This window comes from Gadus chalcogrammus, chromosome 9 (genome assembly GCF_026213295.1).
Source record: "Gadus chalcogrammus isolate NIFS_2021 chromosome 9, NIFS_Gcha_1.0, whole genome shotgun sequence".
In the NCBI taxonomy this organism is placed as follows: Eukaryota; Metazoa; Chordata; class Actinopteri; order Gadiformes; family Gadidae; genus Gadus; species Gadus chalcogrammus.
This window is the reverse complement of record NC_079420.1, coordinates 23776953-23802035: the sequence shown is the minus strand read 5'-3', so window position 1 is coordinate 23802035 and position 25083 is coordinate 23776953. Positions and strand designations below refer to the sequence as shown.

Here is a 25083-nt window from a genome sequence, read left to right as displayed (position 1 = left end):
TTGGAAAACGGAAAAAAAGGCAAAAGGTACAAGACTGTGTACATTATTTTTGTGATTGAGTGAGGAATTTCTCATCCCATGAACCATTGCAGACCTTTTCGCAATGGTTACAACCCAATAGTTTAGCGCGTTTCTTAAATCTTATAACCTTCGTCAGGATTAAATTGTTTTTGAAGTTGTGTAATATATTATATGTGTGTGTGTTAGTGTATGTGTGTCTGTATGTTACTGTTTAATATAGTGTATAGGGTTGTCAACTTGTCATCAACATGGTACGTCCCTTTTAGGGGTGGGAATCTCTTGGCACCTCACGATTCGATTCCGATTATGAGGTCAACAATTCGATTCTGAAGCGATTATCGTTGCATCTCGATGCAACAATATTTTTTTATGTACATTTCCATGCGTGATTTTCAAAAATATATATGCATCTGGGTTTGCTACTCAGAGTTTGCTAATCACTTCCTACTTTTGTGATGATCATTAAAGACACAACAGATGAATTAACTTATCTAATATTTCATAAGAGAGAAAGCTTTGTCACAAATATGACTTTCTATGAACAATGCAATAATCAATGCAGCTTGCATTATAACACAATATGGAAGCATGCAAAAAATAGGTTTCAGTTTTATTTTCTTTCTAAGCTTTCTTTTCTATGTCATTAAAGGAAAAGCTGCTCTTGAATTAGAAGGAGTTCTTGTGTCTGGCTGTGAATTTGCACGCATGCTATGCGTAGGCTGAATCGCAATCGTGTCAAGACAAATCACATTGGCCAATACACGCTGAAGATAAATTCAATGATTTTAAAAATTACAAAAATATCCCTCTCTGGCGAACATAATGTTGCAGCAGGCAACATGAACACATTAAAAAAACATTATTGTATTTTTAATTCCGATTATTAATTTATCTGCATTGAGACAGAATCTTTCTAGCGAGAATAGCGATGCATCAAAAATCGATTATTTTTCCCACCCCTAGTCCCTTTGCTGTCTGCGGTCACCATTTAATAACATTACTCATTTTTAATACATGTGAATTCCGTCTCTGATTCCAGTTACGTATTCATTCAACATTATGTATTCCTTTGCTATTATAATACCCAAATTACTAAAAAACACTGCTAGTGCCAAATCATATATTTGTACTTTTATTTGTATCATCTATTCTATCTATCAACATATTTTTCAACCGTTACAGCTCATTTCCTCTACAGCTCTAACCACAACTCTGACTTTCCATTAATATAAATCCTGGTTGCTGTGGTAAGCGATGGAGTTCAGTAGCAGCAGAGCGTCTTCAGGAATAGTCTCCTTAGACGAGCTCTGGTAGCAGCATGGACGTATTATAGAATGGACAACGGATTCCAAAATGGCGCCTATTCATTCCTATGGAAACTGCTCAGTGGCGCAGGGCAACATCAAGGAGCGATATGCTTCCGCATCATGGGTCTATGGCTACACCCTATTTCATGACGTACCGGATGCAGAAATATAGAACGCATGCGTGCCCATCCCCCCACTCCGGTCCAACAACACTATAAAATGATACCGTAATGCACCTGTACTTTTTGCTTTTTGAATAAATGGATCAATACATGATGAATCACAATGATCGCAAGCAGAGGACCGTGAGAGTTATTGAGCAGCAGATGAACCAAAATCGGACACGTTAACGGAGCACTGAACTAGGCCCTCTCGGATGCCATTTGTTTCACTACGACTCCTTTCAGCTGCTCACCCCTCTTCCCCAGCAAAAAATAATATGAGATAACGGCTAATAAAACGCTTGTGGTGGCTTTTTGAAAAGAGAAAACTTTTTTTAGGACATGGCATGAAGGTAATTATGAGCCTTTGATTGATATCCAGACATTTTTTGCGGAGACACATTCCTGTTCCCCACTTGTATTGGAGTGAACGGAGATATCTACTTCTGGGTCCCATGATTTGAGGGACCCGTCCACAGCCCGCTTAAACAGCTGCAATACCAGGCTTGGCCGCTTTGCACTGGTGGATTGCGGAAGTATGCAGTGTTCCTGGGGGCTTGGGTAGCAGTAGCATTCACTTTCCCGGGTGCAGTATACGTTTCCTGATAATGGCCATCTCCACCAATCAGAGACGTCGTGTCACACTTCAGGATTTATGGGTAGTGTAGTGATTTTAGGCTTCGATACGAATCCTGCCCGAAAATAGCTTGATACTCGATACTTAACTGATACCACGGTGAAAACTTAAAATATCTGGAAAAGAGATTAATAATGGTCCAGCTCCGTCTCACTTTGGTTTTACTTTCAGCAGCTGTTAACAAATTAATTCCACAGATCAGAGAATTGTATTCTGATTGAGGCGTAATAATACGCCTCAATCAGAATACAATTCTCTGATCGGAATAAAATTCCATGCGGAATAGAAGAGGTGGTGTAGTCCGCTATAATCGACATGTATACACTTATCCGATTGGTTTGGGGTGGGTGCAGCTACTTTTTAACTTAGAGCGATGGCGTCAGCAGCTGCAGTAGTTCGCAATTGGTCTGTCGGTACTTTTATGCACACCGAACTAGACCGCTGTCAAGGGAAATGGATTTTTTGCCTGATTCACATTTTTCTTATCACCCCGCAAGTAGTATTGTGGTCTACCCTGACCACAATACAACGCTAACCCAGCGTTTTCACATTTATCCACCTTTTTTTTCGTTTTTGAAAAGCATCGTTTTCAGTGGCGGAATTGCCGTTTTAGTGTGGACGGAAGGGCTAAACGGATAAATATTTATGCGTTTGTAGATTTACCTGGGTTAATGTGGACTGGGCAAGGCAACGAGAAGGCGACAGGTTCGGAAGCGCTTGCCTACAGTCCTCGGCTTGTGGATAAAAAGACGAGAGAAGTGAAATATGGGGTTATTGTATATAACGGATCAGAAGTGTCCATGTAAACATGGCTATTGGCACTTCTGATCCGATTAGATTTCTAATCTAAATAGATCTATTCCGATTAGAAATCTAATCAGATCAGAAATAGAAGACGGAGGCTTTCAGAAACTATGACGTTTGTTTGCCATGACACTACATTGACGCTGCCACAAGCTTGCGCTAGAGACCGAGACGCTCATCAAAAAATGGCTGGTGAAATGGAAATGATGATTTCTCTGTACAATGTACTTTTGTATCTCCAGTTACAACACGACATATTGTCTAAAACCTATTCGTCAGTCCAATGGCGAAGGCGAGCACTGTACTGGGAAAAAAACGCAGACGCCAGTTCAAACCGTACTTGCAGCAGCGTTTAAAAAAAAAAAAAAAAACGCCTTTGTACTTTCGGTTTGAGATATATTTTTGCTTGTGAAAATGAATAGCCAGCTGATCAACTGCAACTATCAGCTGATCGCGCACCTGTAATCTAAACAGAGAGGCATGGCGTGAGTCCTGTAACCATGGCAACAACTGTTTATCAAAATCATTCAGTGTGGAACGTGGATGCAAAACATTCCGAAAACGATATGAAAACGATAGTGTGGACGGACGGAGATCGTTTTCATTGCGAATGTGCATCTTTATATTTACCCGGGTTAGTGTGGACATGGCCTCACTCTCACTCACTCACACTTTTTAATTAAAGAATTCTTTTTTTTTAATATATATAAAAGTATCAATACTAAAAAAATTGCTTATCGGATCGTTTTTTGCATGGGGGTATCGTGATTAGGGGTGTAACGATCCATCGATTGTAGATCGATACATCGATTGATTGGCAAACGATCCAACTGCATCGATGCAACGCCCAAACATCGATGCATATCGCTGTATTATACGCTTTTATTTTGACAATCTCCTTGCGCGGCTGTTTGTGAAACTATTTCTGCACAATTGCGCCAAGCCGCTCGTATCCGTTCTTCAGTTAAACGAGGCAAGCAGCAAGATAGCTACAGCGAGCACATGTGTGAGCGTGATGACGGTGTGAGCACCAGATGTGTTCGGCTGCCAGATCGGCTCGGGGTCCTGTGCTTACAGATGACGTATCGACACTCGACGTATCGACAAAAGCCAACGGACAAAACCCGGAAGGGTTGTTTATATACGGTGCACAATCAGTTTTGGTTTTGATTTCATTGAACGGAGCCCGTTCTCCTACAAAGCCATTGGAAATGGTCTAAAAGCACTGATGAATGCATATTTTTATTTTCACATATGTTAAAGTAAGGATTGGCATTGTTAAAGTTAGATATCAAGACAGTATTTTCTAGTTTCTATTAACTGAAAATGAAGAATTTGGACAGTCATGATTGATGAGATTTTATTTGCTCATACAAAACAGAATAAATAAGACAATTAGGGGTGTAACGATTCATGCGATGCATCGATGAATCGATTGTCAGTCCTACCAATTCAACTAAATCGATCTGCTAAATAAATAAATAGAATGAATCGCTTTGGCTTCACCAATAATCTATATAAATGCTTTAAATCGTATGAATCGATTATGATTAATGTTTTAAGACTTAGTTTACACGTTTATTTTGTGAAGTACAGCTCGGTAATCCGTAACTCTGTCATCAGCTAGTCAGCTTGCAAGGAAGTCCCACAAGAGTTTTTTTTCTCCCTCACCCTCTACTGGTGCATTTCAAACATGGCAGAGAGCAGCAGCGAGATTGTTAATGCACCAGCAAACTTGAAATCCAAAGTGTGGAAGCATTTTGGCTTCGCAAAGAATAATGGTAAAATTGACAAGGGGTGTCACATTATTGCATGTTTATTTCACGGATATAGAATTTTGGTTCAAAGTTACTGAATCGAATCGTGGTTTACAGAATCGAATCGTTCCAAAAAAAAAAAATTGTCCTTGAATCGAATCGCCAACTACTGAATCGTTAATCGAATCGAATCGTCTGAAGCCAAAGATTCACACCCCTAAAGACAATACATTGATACAAATGAAGAACAGCTAAATGTAAATCCATAAAAAACGGCATGTTTAGATCCAATGGCGAATTGAGGATGAATTCATGATTGTGTTCATATTAGATATTCATCCTGTTCCTTGAAAATTTATTTTCCTTATGATTTTCCAGATGTTCAATGAATTGCATCCTTGCCTATACAACTAATAACCTAACCTAATCCTTGTTTCCACTAGGGGTATCTTTGCTCTATAGTTTAACAAACATCTGTAAAATAGTAAAATTGTCAAGGTAGGCCTATAAGAATGTATATAATGTGTTACCACATTCATGAATATATCCCCAATTGGCCGTGGGATCAAAACATGATGTTTTCATGGATTTACATTGAGCTGTGTGTGTGTATGTGAATTGCAGTGCATGGGTTTGGATGCACACACTGGCACACATTTATTCATGTGGCCTGCAGTGGCGATATCACACAGGTGTATTCCAACAGGCTCTGAAAACAACAGTCATCAAGCCATATCTAACTTACCATTTTTAAGCAAAATCATTGAAAAAGCTGTTTATCAACAGCTAAATAACTACTTCAATCACTGGATGTGCCAAAATTGTCTTCAATTGAACAACGGAAAAAACTGAAGTTATGGCCTTTGGTGCAAGGGATGAACAATTAAAAGTCAGTGCACAGCTGTTATGTTAGAAAGCACATACCAAGACAGAAATCTTGGTGTAGTCTTATGCCGCTTTTCCACTGCATGGTACCAGCTCGACACGACTCGACTCGACTCAGCTCACATTTTTTGCGTTTCCACCGCGAAAACATGGTACCTGAAGTGGCTGCTTTTTCTAGTACCGCCTCGCTCTAGGTTCCAAGCGGCTGAGCCGATGCTAAAAGGTGACGTCGGCAGACGGCCGGCCACTGATTGGCCAGAGAGTGTGACGAAGTCACGAGAGCGACATGGCAACCATGCTGGTAACAGCCATAGCAGCGCCGCAGCCAACATATTCCACTTCTTCAACTTCTTCAACATGCCAGCTAATAATAGTAATGTTATCGATGTCCTCCATTGTTATTATGTGGGTTCTGTCCATGTGTGGGTTGCGTAGGTGTTGTTTGCGTCGCATACAAAAATACGTCACGGCCCTTTCGCGCAGCCGACCCCGCCCACGTCCAGGAGGTACTATTTGCGGTGGAAAACGACCCGTGCTGCTACCGTGTCGAGTCGTGTCGAGTCGAGTCGAGTCGAGCTACATGTGCGGTGGAAAAGCGGCAATAGAGAATTTCTAAAACCGCATTAAATGCCATACTGAACTAACTGACTAAGGTGTAAATCAGTGTTAATTTTGTCAGCTATTTTAGATTTAGTCTTAGTCTTAGTCTTTTGACGAAAATGTTTATTAGATTGTCACATTTTAGTCATTGTTTTCCTCTGTAGTTTTAGTCAAGTTTTTGTCGACGAAAAGTCCTTTCATTTTATTTAACTTTTAGTCATTACTTTTAATAAAAATGTTTTCTCTTTTTAAACTAGTTCAATTAGGCTAACCCCATATATATGGACACCTGCTAAGTTGTTCCACTCAAATAGAATACTCAAGTGAAAACGTCACGTTGTCCTGGCAACCGGAATTTCAGTTCTAAACAACCGAACGAGAGATGGCGTTCTCCATTGCTTCCATGTGTTGTTTCTTTCAAAATTAAAATAAATCAATTTCAAGAGGTGAAAATCACTACCAATCGAAACATGTCGAGGCGTTCATGTATTGTTGTTGCCAGATTGGGAACATTTCCCGTTTTCCCAGCCTAAGGTGATTAAAAGTAGCCAAATTGGGCGGGAAAATGTGCCCAATCTGGCAACACGGACGGCTTATCTTAACAGCCAAGATGATTCTGAGGGATGTTTTGTTTTTAGTAGAAAACTATCCAGACACAAAGGTTGGGAATGGTCTATGTTCAAAATGAAAGATCATTACAGGCTCTTTAATTTAAGCCATAAAAAAACCTTTTGCACTTAAATGCAATCTGGCACTTTATTATTTGTATTAAAAATTGAATGTTTTTGTTTTTAAATATCCGGAAGAGCAAAGAAATAAAATGATGAAATTATAATTAAGTTGATGTGAGTTTATGTGAATCGAATCAAAATCGTATCGTGACAGACTTTTGATATCGGCAAATATCGTATCGTTGTCCAATGAATCGATTTAATATCGTATCGTGATGAAACCAGAGATTTACACCCCTAATCGTGATACCTTGCTAGTATCGGTATACCGTGCCACACTAAGTGATTTTAATGAAATCTCGAATAAAACGTGTTTTTCTAAAAAGCTTGATGTTGCCCCGATTAACGTGTAGCTTCTACAGGAGCAAATACCATCGATTCACAATATAAAGGGGTTTGGTACTCATCATATGGATGGTTACGACATTAAGGCTTAGTTTAAATCAAAGTCTCGACGGGTGAAAATGAATGGGATTTTTACTTCCGGAACCAGGCTGTGGGTGGCACACACACACACACACACACACACACACACACACACACACACACACACACACACACACACACACACACACACACACACACACACACACACACACACACACACACACACACACACACACACACACACACACATTTATGTCCACATAAAAGACAATTAATACAGGGACAAAAATAGTAAAAGTGCAGTAAAGTACATTGACAAAATCACGTTTAAGTGGCATGCGATTTCATAATACAAGCATCAATACTCAAGGTAATAGGTAGCAGGGTCTCCGCCATATATGGTGGCTGCCGGTGATGGCAAAGAGCACAGTACTTGGCCATCTTTTTAGACCCCTTTTTGGGCATCCCAAGATGTTGCAGTCCTCTCACAACTAACCTGTGGACATGTCCCAGCTACCGAATATGAACACAAATAGCCTTTACCCATAACCCAACTCTGAGATTGTATTACGGAGCGGTTGGAATTGAATGACCTTGGTCATAAAGGCTTCCTCTAGGTTGGGGTCAAAGGTGCAGGGTACCTCAAGAAATAAAACCTCTTTAGACTCCTCATCAACATCATAGTATCTGATGTATTTGCAGAGAGATGTATTAAAGTGTCCAGGTTGTTGCAGAGGTTGAACATGGAGGGATTGATACAGAATTCTTTATACATTTTCACTGGGGATGGAAAGTGTCCTTTCCTTTAAGATTCACTATTCTGTCATGATTTGCCATGTACATTCCTTTGTAGGCATGGCAGCCATTGAGGATGTAGGACAGTGTTTCCGTAGCCTGTTCTGTGATGTGATGCAAACAGTGAGGAGCCCAGTAGTAGGAAAGCAGATATAAAAGGTTGAGTCTGGTGGAAAGGACTTTTAGTATCTTTAACTGTAAATGTAGCAATGTCCGCATTGAGCACACTGTTCCTAAAGAAGGAGTGAGAGATGGAATGATCGGCGGCGGGAAGACATGCAAGTTTTCCCTGGAGTTTTAGTCGAGTCCACCGCAGTGAGAATTCGCCTGGCTCCTGTAGCTGTTAACAGGTGACTGTGGGCCACCATGTGTGGCTTTAGCCTTGGCATGGGTGTGGGGGTACGTTATAAGGTCCTCTGACAAACACACACACACTGTGAACGGCCCTACTCAAAGATGCTTTAACCAATGCAACTGGGGTGTATCTATAGAGATATATCCTGCCCAGACCTGCAGACCAGACCAGACCAAGATCAGGTTTGAAGGGGCAGGATGGAATAGATAGGTTAGGGTCGCTAAACCCAGTACCAGCCCGATGGTAATGGGTTCACTCTCCCAGTAGGTGTCCCACAGCAGGATGTGTCCAAGCGGATCCTTGATGACATCTGAATGCAGAACACACCATTGTCTGGAACACGATGGACCAGACAATGTGCTAAATGAGGAGAGGGTAAACATGACCCATCATAGTGATGATGAGGAGTATGTTGTCCGAGGGAGGGACCTCGGCGCACATACCCTAATGAGATGACGACGGAGGGGGGGAGGGGACATACTAGCTTCTAGAAACCACAGATATTTCCAGCAATTAACCAAAGCTCCGGATCCCAGATAAAGCCTGTTAGCAGATCGATGCTTAACGCACACCATGCACACAAAGAGGCTGGAGGAGGGGATGGAGGCTAATGGAGGAATCAGCAGAGGGTGCTGAAGGAACAACCGTCTCTCTGCTGGCACCATTTTAGCTTTCTGAGGCGAAAGCAGAGCGGAGAGGAGAGGAGGCGCAGAAAAAGACAAGGCAAGCCTGAAAAAAGGCCAGCTTAACAGCATTCTGCCTGCCGAGAAAACAATCACCCTGGTGAAGAACGATGGCGACCACACAGCCAACATGAGAATTACACAAACACACACACACACTAACGACCATCGGCTCAGAGAACATAAATGGAGACATTTGGAAAAGCTAAGCATACACACAAACACACACACACACACACACACACACACACACACACACACACACACACACACACACACACACACACACACACACACACACACACACACACACACACACACACACACACACACACAGGCGATGTAGAGGAATACGAAAAGAGAGTGGGCAAGAGAGACGGAGAGAGAGAGAACACAGCACAGTCCAGGCACCTGAGCAGCAGCTGGCCCAGATGTCCCTCCACAGGTCTACATTAAGCCTCCCAGACGTCCTCTAGCCTGAGAGCCCCGCGCCGTACATCCTCCGTCGATTAGCTCCATCCAGCATGCCCCTGGACCCCGACAGCAGCCCCCCGTCCGCACCCAACCACAAACAGCAGCGCTTTATCCCAAGAAAAAAAAGATTATCCGGAAAGCAGATAAATAAGGAGAAACACAGAGATGGAGAGAGACGACGACCCTCGATAGATGAGAGGGGGGAAGCGCCGAAGAGATGTGCCAATGGGAAGCTGGCTCCAGCTGATTGGCCAAGGAGCGTCGCTGAGGGGACAGTGTCCTCTGCTGGCTGGTTGTGATACTGCGCCTTATTGCCTTACATCTTTAATCTTGTGTTTCCTCCTCTTCTATACTGAAGTTGGGAATTGAATAAGAATGAATGGGAGAGAGAGAGAGTGATTGAATTTGACTTATTTTATGTATCTTTTTATGTACTCTGGCAAAGTAATGTACATTTTACATTAAATTATGTTATTATTTGTCTTATTTGAGAATATGTTCACACCATAATGTTCACAGCCCATGTTTATTATTTTCAAATGTGTAAACCACGCAAAAGTCAAACTAGGGCTCATTGAACCGCCTATATAGAAAAATCGATAAAATAATGGACTGGTGGACGATGGGTCTAGCGCTGCCGCGGTTAGTTTACTTAGTCTACGTAATCGACCATGAAATAAGCCAACTGCAATTTTTTTTATCGTTTTACTAATGACCGCCTATTTATTTTTGTTCCCCCGTCTCAAACGGCTTACTGTAATTCACCTCCACACAAGTCTCTGCGCTGTGCGCGCCCTGCTGGTTGATCTGCTATCCTCTTTCTTCCCCCTCGCCCCGCCTTCACTGCTTTGATGTGAAAAATGGCTGAGGCAGGTGAGGCCTCCGATATCAAATTTGTCAGTTTGCTGTGTCTGCCTGGCAGGGAATAGACTCCCGGCCAACCCTACAATCCCTTTCTCCTCCATGTCGTGGTTCAATCTGGACTTCAGAGAGTCATAGCCAAAGTAGCACTTCAAAACATGTTTTCTGGAACTCATATACTATCATTACTTGTTGGAAAAACATCATAATATGTCACCTTTAATAAAACGGCGAGCTAGTCTGTACTGTTTATTAACCCTTGAGAACTGCAATGACAATGTCTTTGGATGTTAAACAGGCTACTTAGACTATGGCAGTAATGTTTTAAACCCTGCCACGCATGCAAGTGTAAACGCGAGCAGCATAGCTGCATGCCTGCCTGCTTTCAGCCCGATTCATTATCAGGCATATTTAAGATATTGCTTATGGCTCGGTGACATTTTATGTTTTGGCCCTTCAGTTGAGCTCAAAATAAAATGGACACTATGAAATAACAAACATATTGTATTAATTAGTTGTTAAGAGTAGTCGACAAATCGAAAAAGTAGTTGAAAGGTTAGTCTTGTGGACAGCGGTCCTCAGTTTCCGGAGCCGACAGCAGGCCCAGCGGAGGGCCCCGCTCCGTTGCGGACAGAGAAGGAGGCCCTCAGAGGTCCTCCAGTACGGTGCGGTCCCCTCAGCAGCAGCAGAGGGAGCTCCTACTGCTTCTGGAATCCTTCACTGTCCCATCCGGCACTAAGGCTAAAGATTAGCTCCAGCAGCTTATCCACACATAATGGCAGTGAATAGATCCCTTCCATATCCCTGATTGGAAGTAGAAGCAAAATTGGAAGTAAAATTGAGAAAAGTAGCTGGTTTTGATTAAACTAAATTAGGGTCGTCACACGGCTGCTGGCAACAAATTATCTTCCCTGCAGCATTCTGATGCCTGGCAGGAGAGAATCCATCATCGTCGACCAATCAGCTTCCTCCACAGGGCCGAATGGCCCTGAAAGGGGTTCAGGAAGAGGGGCCTTCTGGCGCTAGCTCCTCCTACCAACCAATCCCAGCTGACCATCTTTCACATGTGAACGTCAGTAACACAACATGGAGCAAGAACAACAACATCAAAGATGAGAAGATATGGAGGGTTTTATCCATTATTTGAAAAAGCATAGATGGATAGAAAGATTGTATGGAAATGTTTATCCTTCCCACAAAAGTCCTGACCTCTTACTATCAACACATTGGATGCATCCACTTGGATTGCCTTTGAACGAGGATATGAAAAAGGAAGAGGTGTGACCCACATCCATTCTGATGACCACAGACAGATATCCAGGTCTGAGGGAGGAGAGAGAGGGGGGGGGTAGGAGGTCTCCCTCAATGGGAGTGGACAGATCAACACAGGGCCTGTCCGCTGGTGGAGGCTTCTGAGGAGTGCATATTGGTCTTTATATTAATAATATCTACATTTACCCAACGCATGCAGAGAAATATACACCAGCGTGCACAAACACACACACTCCTTATAAATAGAATTATAGGACTTAATGCAAGCCTATGAAATATGGCCTCCAATATTAAACACATCGTGTCGCCATGGTAATCCATCACAGAGGCATGGGTGCAGGTATACAGGGGATGCAGCCTTGGGATTCTGACCAGTGTTGACTTGGGAGAATTATGACTCTTTTGTGGCCCAAACACACTTTCATGTGGCACTCCCAGTCGGCAGGGCTACAGAATAATTTGCCGGTCACCTTCAATTAAACAAGAGAAAGGGGCTTTTATGAATTGATGTTTCGTGGAGCGTGTTAAATCACTACGGGAGGTGGATGCAAATATCATATAAAACAACTTTCTTATTTCCTTTTCGAAAGAGTTGGTGCTAATACAGCAATTATAAAATGGATAGTTACGGTTCTTGACTCGAGTTTGCGCCATGCCTAATAACTCCCCATGGCTATAATCACTGTAAACAACTGCCTCTCTTTGCCTATTGCTTAAATAACACACTCAAAACCACTAATGCTGGTTCTCAACACATTGAAAATGGATGCAAGTACACTTTTGTTCGCATCCTGGCATTGATGGACGTAAGGGTAACGGCACGGAAAGCAGCCAGTGGCAAATAAGATATCCATGCTGGGGCAACAAGGCAAGGAGGAGCCCACTGACCTAGTTCACTGCCCAGAACCAGATATATCGGGTTGGGGGCAGGATGGGGTTAGATTTGGTCCATGCAGCCCGGCGCAAAAGCTGCTCCAACCCAATACATACCAGTAAACGCTTCATCTAATGTTGCAATGAATTTTAAACACCAACAACAAGGGCATACGCCGGCCTGGGAACCTTCAAGTTTCTAGTCTGCAAGCAGCAAGAGAAAGGAAGGTCGACCTCTCTGTCTCTTCCTCCAGAGCTCCAGGTGCTCTCGGGCTCCTCAGAACCATCAACACTGTTGGTCTGTTGGTGCTGTTGGTCGCCATGGGCCATCAGCATCCATAAAGATTAATTTGCAACGGCTCAAAATGGATGACTCAAGGCATTTGCTTAGGCACCTTCTCAGATTTCATGAACGTTAAATTAGAATGTTTATTGAAATAGGCAGTTTTTTGTCATTTGAATGCACATCACTGTTATTTATGGATGTAGCTTTTGTTGTTCTTGTTTTCTGAGATGGTTGTACTGTTTGTGATTATCAATAATCTGATCAGCTACATATCTTTCCCCTGAAACTGGCTGATTGTTGGAATCCCTCATTAGAAACTTGTAAATTCTTGCCATTTATAACATAGTAACATTTCCCTGCCAAAAGTAGAAGCCACGCCTTCTGCTGAATCTATTCATCTATAGAGCAGAACAGAGTGGTTCCGGAAGTAAAAATCCCATTAATTTTGCCATAATGTTGAATCCATCAAAAGCATACATACCACCCACTGATATTTTGTGAATCGATGGTATGCTCCTGCAGAAGCCACAAGTTAAACGGGCAACATCTTGTTTTTTGAAAAACCCGTTTTATTTGCGATGTCTTTGAGAACCACCAGTGTAACACAACATCTTTGATTGGTGGAGCTCGCTGTTAGCATGGAAACGTTAACCATCACCCACAGATTCAAGTGGTCGATGACTGCTGAACTGAACTCGATCGCTTACCGCAGCAACCATGATGTCCCTTAGATTAATGGAAAGTTAGAGTGTTGTTGTAAGAGCTGGAGAGGAAACGAAAAATATGTTCATATAGAATATACGATAAAAAGAGAAGAAAAAATATATGATATAGCACTAGCAGTGCTTCTTTCTCAATTTGGTAGCATAAAAGCAGAATATATAATGTTGAATGAATACGTAACTGGTATACGAGACTGAATTCACATGTATTAAAAACTAGTAATGTTATTACGCAGTGATTGCAGTCAACGTACTATGTCAATGACAACCCAATACTGTATGAAGCACTTTATACACACACACACACACACACACACACACACACGCGCGCAAAACTTGTATTAGCAATATAAACAATATAATAATGACAATGGTTAAGATGCAAGAAACACGCTTAATTATTGGTTCCATTGTGAAAAAGTCTGCAATGTTTTATGGGATGAGTAGTTTCTTCACTCACACAATATTTTTTTGCCCCGTATTAAACTTTTTATTATCATTGATCACGATTCACGACTACCTTGACAAACGATTGGCTTGGTTCCAGGCTTAAAACTCTAAAGCTATATTTTAAACTAAGATTTTATGAATAGTCCACGGTGAAAATGAATGGGAAATTTACTTCCGGAACCAGAGCTGTTCTAATGGGGGGCGGTCAGTGTTACGCTCTGTAGATGAAGTCGGCTAGTCTTCTTCTCCGTTGGGAGAAGTCATTAACAATCCTTTCTACCAAGAGATATGTTGCGCACAGCTCCACAAAGAAATATGATTTTAACAATTTGCAAAACGGTAATAAAAATAGTAAATTTAAGGAAAAATATATAAATCGCGGAAGAACGTTGTCGTCTCGGACGTATACAATCTTTTAAAACAAAAGGCCTAAGTAGAGTAAATCTCTGGGGAATTCTGCATTTGTTGGTGGATGGCACGATCATTTTTCAAAGTATCACATCATAGTAAGTAAGCTAGATTGACAGGTCTCTGTAGTGTAACAGTTGTCCCTAGTTCCCCTTACAGTTAGGGCTAAGGGAATAAGTAGTCATTTGTCATGCAGCCAAATGTAACATACTGTCATTGTGAGTAAAACTATGGAAACTATGGGTTGGAAAATTGTTCCAATTGAAATTCACATTATTATAAAGTGCTAAAAGGCAGCAAACAGACAGTTTGGGGTATCTGGCTAATGAATGTCTTTTATACAATAACAATCCATAGCCCTGTAAAAGCCATTCGTTCTGTTTGGCTACAAGTGACTAGATGGATCTCAATAAAAGGCCCAGATTTAGTGTGCAGACATACATTTTATATTATAAATCTGGGGTTAGAACCCCAAGCTTTCAGGTGGGAGCCAAACACCCCAGCCACTAGAAATGCATTCCCCTCACATAATTATATATTATGACATCACACTACATATTTAGATTGATCGATATTGTGGAGTCATAGGTGAAATATAAAAAAGAAAAAAAACACGGATATTAAGGTAATGTTCTCTTTCCAGCCAAGAATAAACACATACTTCTCATCTGCACTATTTTGTAGTCACACACCTGTCTGTCTGTCTGTCTGTCTGTCTGTCTGTCTGTCTGTCAAAACCATGCATTGCATTTGTTGTCTCTGTTCCACACAGAGCAACGGCCACACCCGTTTGTAACGGTCAGGAGGGTGATGTTGACAGGTGCTCTGTAGCCTGGTTCTTAATATCCCCTGATACAAAGCATCTTTGAATAATAAGTCTGCTTTAAAGGCTATTTTTAGCCACAATCTGTCCAATTTATAATGGCCTGGTGACGGGAGGATTATTTTAGGCAATGGCAGTTAGGATTTACTTTCATTGGACAGGCGCCTTTTACAGAAATAAACATGATAGGGTGATGGAGAAACTCAAGTTAGACTTCAGATTAACTCTCATTCTGATGGCATATGAACTCAAATCTGTGTTAGCTTTCTTGTGCTTCCTTTTTTGATTCAACAAATCATGTTGCTGGAGGTTGGAATCAGTAAACGTGTAATTTACCTGTCGCTAAGCTCCGCCATTAGAAAGCAGATAAGCCAATGACATTCCAGCCTCAACTATACTCAGACATCAGCTCGGGCAGCATGGGGTATATTTCATCCCTTTTCCCAGGCCACAACGGGACAAGGAAAAGTGTGTAATGTGTATCAGACTTTGTGGCAGGCCAGAATACCAACTGAATTTAAGCTTGTTTTGAATATACCCCTCCATAGCCTAATGTAAAACTTATCCAAAACCTACTTTGATATACTGTCAGCTGACATTTTTCATGTTTTTGTTATCTAGTCTGGTTTGTTTTTCCGAGTTAATCATGGTAACGACGGGGGGCGTGACTTAGCGACAGGTCAATCGGCACTAGAATGAGACTGTAGACCATCGGATGGCCGATGTGTGGTGATGATCGCTCGCCAACAATGTCTAAGAGCCTGAAGAAGAAGAACCACTGGACCAACAAAGTCCACGAAGCGGTGGTGACGAGGAGCCGAGAAGGGGAACTGGGGTTGGGCTGAAGGGACTGTTGGCATGCCGTCCCCGGTGACCTCTACAGCGTCACCATCGGCCCCCAGCAACCAGCCCCCAGGTCAGCCTGACCAACAACACGTGGTCCTTCATGGAGGACTCTTAGAGCTCCAGTTCATTCATTAGTCACTACAGGAGGATCTCCTTAAATGGTGAATGTCTGCATGTATACAGCTTCCTAAACGGTGGCCACTCAAAGCGCTTTACAATATTAATAATAATAATAATAAATGAAATTTATATAGCGCTTAATATGGTACTCTAAGACACTTAGGATAGTGCCTAACATTCATCCATTCATGCACACATTGACACACCAACGGCAGAGTAAACTAACCAGGGCAACCTGTTAGGGTCAGGGGCCTTGCTCAGGGACCCTGGACCCCGCTCTACCTCCTGAGCCACACGCGGCCTTAAGGGTTGATAGGAGCCCCGGTTCCCTGCTGGGTGAGCAGAGATGGGTCCTATAGATCCTCCGCTCACTGAGACTGAACTGAAGGGAGCCCTCCTCCAGCGGCAGAATGGAGAGGGACCTGGAGGCCTTTTGAAGGGTTAGGGTTAGGCTAACCCTAACCCTAACGCTTTAGAAGGGTTAGGGTCAGGCTAACCCTAACCCTTCAAAAGGGTTAGGGTTACCCTAACCCTAACCGTTTTGAAGGAGGTCAGGGGAGCTGCAGGACCCGACAGCATCTGACTGAGGAACGCAGACACTAGAATGCAGACACAACGAAACCAGTTTCTTCAGATAAACAACCTACATACGTGTTCAATTCACTTTAGTATTAAAGAGCACATAACCAGCCTGCTATGCAGAGAGAGAGAGAGAGAGAGAGAGAGAGAGAGAGAGAGAGAGAGAGAGAGAGAGAGAGAGAGAGAGAGAGAGAGAGAGAGAGTGTGTGTTCAGGGCAGGCTACCTGTAGGTTCACATCTAAACCATGTAGGCCCGTTATAGCTCTCAAAAATCACTACCGAAACATAAAACACATAATCTCTTCTGATAAACAAACGATCTGAAAATTCATCCGATTCATGTCAGCAGCTGTTCTATATGACCCCCCCCCACACACACGACTGGCATTACGACCCGCGGGCCCGCGCTCAACAACACACACATTGGAATTCAGCCTTCATAGATGTCATCGCAGTTAAAAACACACACACACACACACACACACACACACACACACACACACACACACACACACACACACACACACCCCCCCCCCCCCCCCCCCCCCCCCTCACCTTGCTTCACGCATTTCAAACGGACCGGATCCTTGCAGTGCTTGATGACGGCCAACACGTCCCGGGTGGTGAGCCCCGCCACGGGCATGTCGTTGACTTCCAGCAGCAGCTCATCCTGGGCCAGTTTCCCGTTCTGCACCGACGCCTTGCTCCCCGGTTTCACCTCTCCGAAGTGGGGGAACTGCCCGTTCTCCGCGCCCCCCTTTAGCTCGAACCCCAGCTCCCCTTCTCGGCTCCTCGTCACCACCGCTTCGTGGACTTTGTTGGTCCAGTGGTTCTTCTTCTTCAGGCTCTTAGACATTGTTGGCGAGCGATCACCACACACCGGCCATCCGAAGGTCTATCGTCTCATTCCGCCTTTGCGACACACGGGCCGTGGAGGAGACGAGGAGCTCAGAGCGACGGCGGCCCCATCACCGCGGAACGACGCGGGTTCTACTGTTTCTACTGGTTCTACTGGAGGACAACGACGCTGTCACACAGACGGAGAGACATAGACCAGCGAATGACCCGGATGTGAAGTCTGGAGAAATGGGAGCGATGAATGGTTGGGATTCTGAGAGGAGGAGAGGAGGAGGAGGAGGAAGAAGAGGACGAGATGGTCACTCCCACTCCGAATCGAAGCGCGCGACTCTGATCCGACTGGTCACACGGACGTGCGCGTGCATGTTTTGTGCGTGCTTTAACCTTTCCTATTCCATGAACGGATAACGGCATTAGGGTGGGGGGAGATTTGGAGAAACCAGCCAAAGTAACCTAGGTTACTAAAGCTAGGCTACTTAAGTATCCAACCGAAGAAATACCCCCGTCCCTCCAGAGCCGTTAGACCAGGTGACTAGCTCGATAGCTTTAGCCAGGAGTCCGAGAGCCTCATGGAAGACTCCGCTCATGCGCAACGGCAGAGTGTGCGCAGGTAGCTGGCTGGGTAGAAAGGGAGACATACCAGCCAATCATTTAATTCGGTCCGAATGAATTGATTAGACGGGATTATTACCTGCCACAGCCACAGATACAAGATGAAAAGTATAAAATTAAGTTTCCAGTCAAATTGTCTGTCCAGCCTTCAAAATGAGAGCTGATACATTGTGAAATGTAGCATAATATCTGGTTCTACAAAGTTTACATGTTGCACTTACGTAAGCACTACGTAGTTGATATTTTATATATTAAAGTTCAGTTCATGTGCCAGGGCCTTTTTTCATCCACTTTTTTACTTTTAATGTATTAGTTGGGCCTACAAGATTTAAGATGTTTTCTGAAGCCCTGAGTTTAATGTGAAAGAAGTCAGAGCTTTTATTTACATTATTTTCAATAGGTTACATGGCAAGCTACCTTATATTGTTCTGTTGGGGGCAGATATAACATATTTGTGAAGTTAAATGTGATTAAATTTTCCCTTATCACAAATATGGTAATAAACAAAAGTGTATGGTTTAACTAATGAACACTCTGGTTTCTTCAGGATTCAGCAGTATCAAATAATATATAGTAATTAATATCGATATCGATCAATATCAAAAAATAATCCTGATTATAATTTTTGCAATATCGCCCAGCCCTACTATAGACCCTATATAGTATCTGTGGCATAAAGGCTGGGGCGAATTTCAAATTATAAATATGTACACTCCTGGAACAGTCACCTTATCGTAGTGGAGAGGTTTGTGTGTCCCTGTGAACCTGAGGGCTGTGTTGTCTGGAGCCTTGTGCTCCTGGTAGGGTCTCTCATGGCAGAGTGGTCTCAGGTGAGGGGCCAGACTAAGAATGGTTCAAATATCCTCAATGAATAACGGAAGAAGAGGAGATGATCCGGCCCGGAGGAAGCCCGGGCCCCCCGTCTGGAGCCAGGCCCAGACGGAGGGCTCGATGGCGAGCGCCTGGTGGCCGGGTTTGCCACGGAGCCCGGTCGGGCACAGCCCGACCGGGTGCGCAGCGAAGGTCAGGGGTCTCAACGGACCAGACCCGGGCGGCAGAAGCTGGCTCTGGGGACGTGGAACGTCACCTCGCTGTGGGGAAAGGAACCGGAGCTTGTGAGGGAGGTGGAGCGCTATCAATTCAGTTTGATCTGGTGGGGCTTACCTCCACGCACAGTCTCAGCTCTGGTACCGTACTCCTGGATAGGGGTTGGACTCTATTCTTCTCCAGGGTTGCCGAGGGCGTGAGGCGCCGGGCGGGTGTGGGGATACTCATAAATCCCCGGCTGAGCGCCGCAGTGTTGGAGTTTACCCCGGTAGACGAGAGGGTCGCCTCCCTGCGCCTAAGGGTTGTAGGGGGGAAAACTCTGACTGTTGTTTGTGCGTATGCACCAAACAGCAGTTCAGAGTACTCTGCCTTCTTGGAGATCCTGAATGGAGTCCTGTATGGGGCTCCAGTAAGGGACTCTCTAGTTCTGCTGGGAGTCTTCAACGCCCACGTGGGCAACAATGGAGACACCTGGAGAGGAGTGGTAGGGAGGAACGGCCTCCCTGATCTAACCCCGAGCGGTCGTTTGTTATTGGACTTCTGGGCTAGTCATGGATAATCCATAACGAACACCATGTTCGAACATAAAGGTGCTCATAAATGTACCTGGTACCAGAGTACCCTAGGCCGAAGATCGATGATTGATTTCGTGATCGTGTCATCTGATCTGACGCCGCATGTTTTGGACACTCGGGTTAAGAGAGGGGCGGAACTGTCAACCGACCACCATCTGGTGGTGAGTTGGATCAGGGAATGGGGGAAATTTCCGGATAGACCTGGTAAGCCCAAACGAGTAGTGCGGGTGAACTGGGAACGTCTGGAGGAGGCCCCCGTCCTAGGTATCTTCAACTCACACCTCCGGCAGAGTTTTTCTGGCATTCCTGTGGAGGTTGGGGGCATTGAGCCGGAGTGGGCGGTGTTCAAAGTCTCCATTGCTGAAGCTGTGGCGGCTAGCTGTGGCCTCAGGGTCTTAGGCTCCTCAAGGGGCGGTAACCCTCGGACACCGTGGTGGACACCGGTGGTCAAGGAAGCCGTCTGATTGAAGAAGGAGGCCTTCCGGGATATGATATCCTGGAGGACTCCTGACTCGGTTGCAGGGTACCGACAGGCTCGAAGGGCTGCAGCTGCTGCCGTGTCGGAGGCTAAGCAGCGGGTGTGGGAGAAGTTGGGAGAGGCCATGGAGAAGGAATTTCGGTCGGCACCAGTGTTTCTGGAAGATTATCCGGCACCTCAGGAGGGGGAAACAGGGAACCATCCAAGCTGTGTACAGTAAGGATCGGACTCTGTTGACCTCAACTGAGGAGGTCGTCGGACGTTGGAAGGAACACTTTGAGGAACTCCTGAATCCGAATAACACGCCCTCCATGTTGGAGGCAGAGCTCGAGGTTGATGGTGTCTCATCGTCAAATTCCCTGGTGGAGGTCACTGAGGTAGTCAAACATCTCCGCAGTGGCAAAGCCCCAGGGATTGATGAGATCCAGCCAGAAATGCTAAAGGCTCTGGGCTGGGTTGCACCAACTGGGCGTAAGCCTGGTCTTAACTACGCCTGGTCGTAACTTGGCGTTTTAAGTCCAACCTAACCGTTACGCCGGTTGCACCAACTGGGCTTAGCGTTCTTTTCACTAAGACCAGGCGTAAATCCTACGCCTGGTCAGGGGCAGGCGTAGAGTTTAAATTCCAGGCTGTTTCTATAGCAATAACATCCAATCCAATGCAGTGCTACCACCATCCTTGCAACTGCTCATTGCGCTTCGCTAAACGGGGCATTTCAAAACACAGCCGGCGACAGGGACGTGCACAGGGGGGTTGCTCAGGTTGCTTGGGCAACTGCCCATATGCCCTCCTCGACTCAGGTTGCCCTTCCGAGGAATTTTTATTATTTTTTTTAATCATTTAATGGATGCAGAATTTCATGTATGCCTAGATAATAAAAATCGCCACTCGAAACATTTCATAAAGTAAGCGTAGCCTCATTCAATTCCGTTCGGGCACTGAGAGTGAAAGTCAGTAGGGGGAGGGCAAACTATGCCGCGCGGCAACAGCCGCTTTTGCCGCCTCCCCTCTGCCGCCGTTCCCCCATTGAAATGAATGGAGGCGGCGAGTTGCCGCGCGGCGTGTGAACCGGCGCGTGCAGCGCTGCACGCGACCGGAACACCGGCACCTGTGAGACGACTGCCTTGATGTTCTCGGAAAAGGTATCGGAATTTGAGATGTATAAGAAACAAATAATCATCATCACGTTTTATGAAATGAATTACAATCTTCATAAATCCAGGCTCAGTTTGCCACGTAACGTTTAGCCTAAATAATCAGACAGCTAGCTAGCTTGCAGACAAGCAGTCCGTTATCACATAGTCTACACATTTTTTGATAGGCAAACTAAGCTACATGTCTGCTGATAGTTAGTTTCTAACATTTCGTTTTAACAAGAAGAATAAATGATGGAAGTAATGCATCACATGAATTCTTTCATTCAAAATGGTTCATGCCTAAATCTTATCACTATTTTGGGTATTGTTTGTTATTGTTGAGTGAAGCCGAAATGCCCAGTGAAAAGAGGAGGATTCAGGAGAGAGAGAGACAACTAAAGGAGGCAGCTAAGAGGAGCACATCACTACCCTGTACAATTCTGAAATCCGAAATCAGTGTGGTCAAGAGCGGCTGTCTGACCTCCTCCTGCTGTCCATAGAGAAGGACATACCTATCGACAAAGAAGAGGTTCTGAAGGTTTATCTTTTGAAGCTTTGCATTTTTAAAATGTCAATTTGGAGAAACTTATCAGTGACTTGATGTTGTTTAATTATGTTTGTGTTCATGTTATGTTCTTCGTCTTCAAGTCATGTTTTTCTGCATTATCGTTAGTAGTAGTTATTTCAGTGTTTTACTTATTTGTATTAATATATTATAAAGACCCTGTTATTCTCAGTCCTTCATATAGCCTGTGAGTTGTTGTTTTTTGGGGGGGGGGGGGTGCCCTTTTTTCAGGTCAGAGCAACTGCCCCTCAAAATTCCTGTGCACGTCCCTGGCCGGCGATATGATCAGTCTTTCACAGATCGCCTGTCGGGAAGATATCGCCTTTTGTCATTTGATGATGTTCAATGCATTGCTTCGGTCAAAAAGAACGATTCCCGTCTAAATGCCTGCTTGTTGTAAACCAGACATTACAAATACATACTTTAATTACATTTGTTTTCAGTGTTTTATTGTTAGGCATTAACACAATTGATGAATGACAATGAATGAACAAATTAATTATTTATTTCGGTGTCCAACAGCATGTCAAGTAAAATAGTAAACAGCTGTTGTCACGAGGTATCCTAGCAACGCGGTGATATGCGCATTCCATGGAACATTCACATGGCTGCGCATGGCTAAGACCGGGCGTAGTTAAGACCAGGCATAAGTCCCGTTGGTGCAACCGGCGTTACTTCCATTCTAACGCCAGGTCTTAACTACAACCTACTTAGCAGTTACAACCAGGCTTAGTTACGCCCAGTTGGTGCAGCCGGCCCCTGGGTGTTGAGGGGCTGTCATGGTTGACACGCCTAAGGAGGGTTCGGCCGATCGTCGAACCTCAGATTGAAGAGGAACAATGCAGTTTTCGCCCCGGATGTGGAAACACGGACCAGCTCTTCACTCTCGCAAGGATCCTGGAGGGGACCTGGAAGTATGCCCATCCTGTCTACATGTGTTTTGTGGATCCGGAGAAGGCGTATGACCGGGTCCCCCGGGAGAAACTGTGGGAGGTGCTGCGGGAGTATGGGGTAAGGGGGTCTCTCCTCAGGGCCATCCAATCTCTGTACTCCCAAAGCGAGAGCTGTGTTCGCGTCCTCGGCAGCCAGTCAGTTTCGTTCTCAGTGGGTGTTGGTCTCCGCCAGGGCTGCGCCTTGTCACCAATCTTGTTTGTGATATACATGGACAGGATATCGAGGCGTAGTCGTGGTGGGGAGGGGTTTGCATCTCGGTGGTCTGAGGATCTCGTCACTGCTTTTGGCAGATGATGTGGTCCTCATTGAATCATCGGCCTGTGACCTTCAGCACTCACTGGATCGGCTGGCGGCCGAGTGTGAAGCGGCTGGGATGAGGATCAGCAGCGCTAAATCTGAGTCCATGACTCTTACGCCCCGTGCCCACTACCTCCGTCCGTTGCGTGATCCCCATTGACTTTAATGGGGACGGACGCGCAATGCATTGTGGATCCGTCCGTTCCGTTGGAGCCTTCGGCTCAGTCAAGAAGTTGAAAAATGTTCAACTTTTTCGGCAGCGTCGGATCCGTCATCCAATCAGATCGCGTCTGCAAATTTAAGCTGTGACGCGACTCGGGCTCTGACGATACTGGAAAGCGGGAAAGCGGGTCATCTTGCATCGCAACAAGCAGGAAGTATCGGGAAGAACCCGGCGAAGCGATTTGATTGGCTGACGGATGCCTCTGCAAAGACTGCTCCCCCATCAGTCAGCAACGCCTTCCCACCTCCGTTGACTGAAGGAGGTAGTGGGCACGGGGCGTTAGCAGGAAACCGGTGGATTGCTTACTCCGGGTAGGAAATGAGTCCTTAGCCCAAGTGAAGGAGTTCAAGTACCTCGGGGTCTTGTTCGCGAGTGAGGGTACGATAGAGATTTGGCGTGAGATTGGCCGGAGAATCGGAGCAGCGGGGGCGGTATTGCGTTGGCTTTACCGCACCGTTGTTACGAAAAGAGAGCTGAGCCGCAAGCCAAAGCTCTCGATCTACCGGTCGATCTTCGTTCCTATCCTCAACTATGGTCATGAGGGTTGGGTGATGACCGAAAGGACGAGATTGCAGGTACAAGCGGCCGAGATGAGTTTTCTCAGAAGGGTGGCTGGCGTCTCCCTTAGGGATAGGGTGAGAAGCTCAGCCATCCGTGAAGAACTCGGATTAGAACCGCTGCTCCTTAGCGTAGAAAGGAGTCAGCTGAGGTGGTTCGGGCATCTGGTAAGGATGCCCACTGGGCGCCTCCCTTGGGAGGTGTTTCAGGCACGTCCAGTGGGGAGGAGACCTCGGGGAAGACCCAGGACTAGGTGGAGAGATTATATCTCAACACTGGCCTGGGAACGCCTCGGGATCCCCCCGTCAGAGCTGGTCAATGTGGCCCGGGAAAGGGAAGTCTGGGGCCCCCTGCTTGAGCTGCTCCCCCCGCGACCCGACCCCGGATAAGCGGATGAAGATGAGATGATGATGAGATGAGACTTTATGTTGAAAGTATAGACTGTCGCGATTCGAATGGCGTTATGAATAGTCCTCAAAACGAGAGCTAGTCAATTGTGAAAAATGAATTAAACTGTAATCAGACAATGCGAGTATATGCTATAGACCCTGGAGTATCTGTGGTATAAAGGCTGCGGCGTGTGGACCGCTGAAGAGATAAAACTTTTCCTTGCTCTCATCGTAGTAAAAAACATTACAGCTATTTTAGATGGAAAACAACGCAATTCCACTATATATCAGGACCTACGAGAGGATGTTTTCAAAAGGATACGACAAGCCCTGGAATGTGTGTAGTTTTCCGTTCCAACCACTTGATGGAAATGCACCTAATTCAAATTTCTTTTTTGTGAACTTTCTAAAGATTCGCTTCACCTTTTAGATGGAAACCTGATTAGTCAGACACAGCTCCTCCCTCATTCTCATTCTCAAATTATTGTGGAAGTCGGTCATCCATCAACAAAACTTTAAGCAAATGCAGCGGGATGGGGGGGGGGGGTGTAGTT

The 25083-nt window shown here is 44.8% G+C and overlaps 1 protein-coding gene across 1 annotated transcript in view; it reads right to left on the bottom strand.

The window, feature by feature from the left end:
• The window catches only part of LOC130389480 (membrane-associated guanylate kinase, WW and PDZ domain-containing protein 2-like), a 129186-nt gene extending 111200 nt beyond the window's left edge, over positions 1-17986 (bottom strand). The window contains exon 1 of the mRNA XM_056599285.1: positions 17393-17986. Coding sequence (XP_056455260.1) covers positions 17393-17693 — 301 coding nt within the window. The 5' untranslated portion in view covers positions 17694-17986. The remainder of the gene's footprint in view (positions 1-17392) is intronic.
• Positions 17987-25083: the final 7097 nt, after the last annotated feature.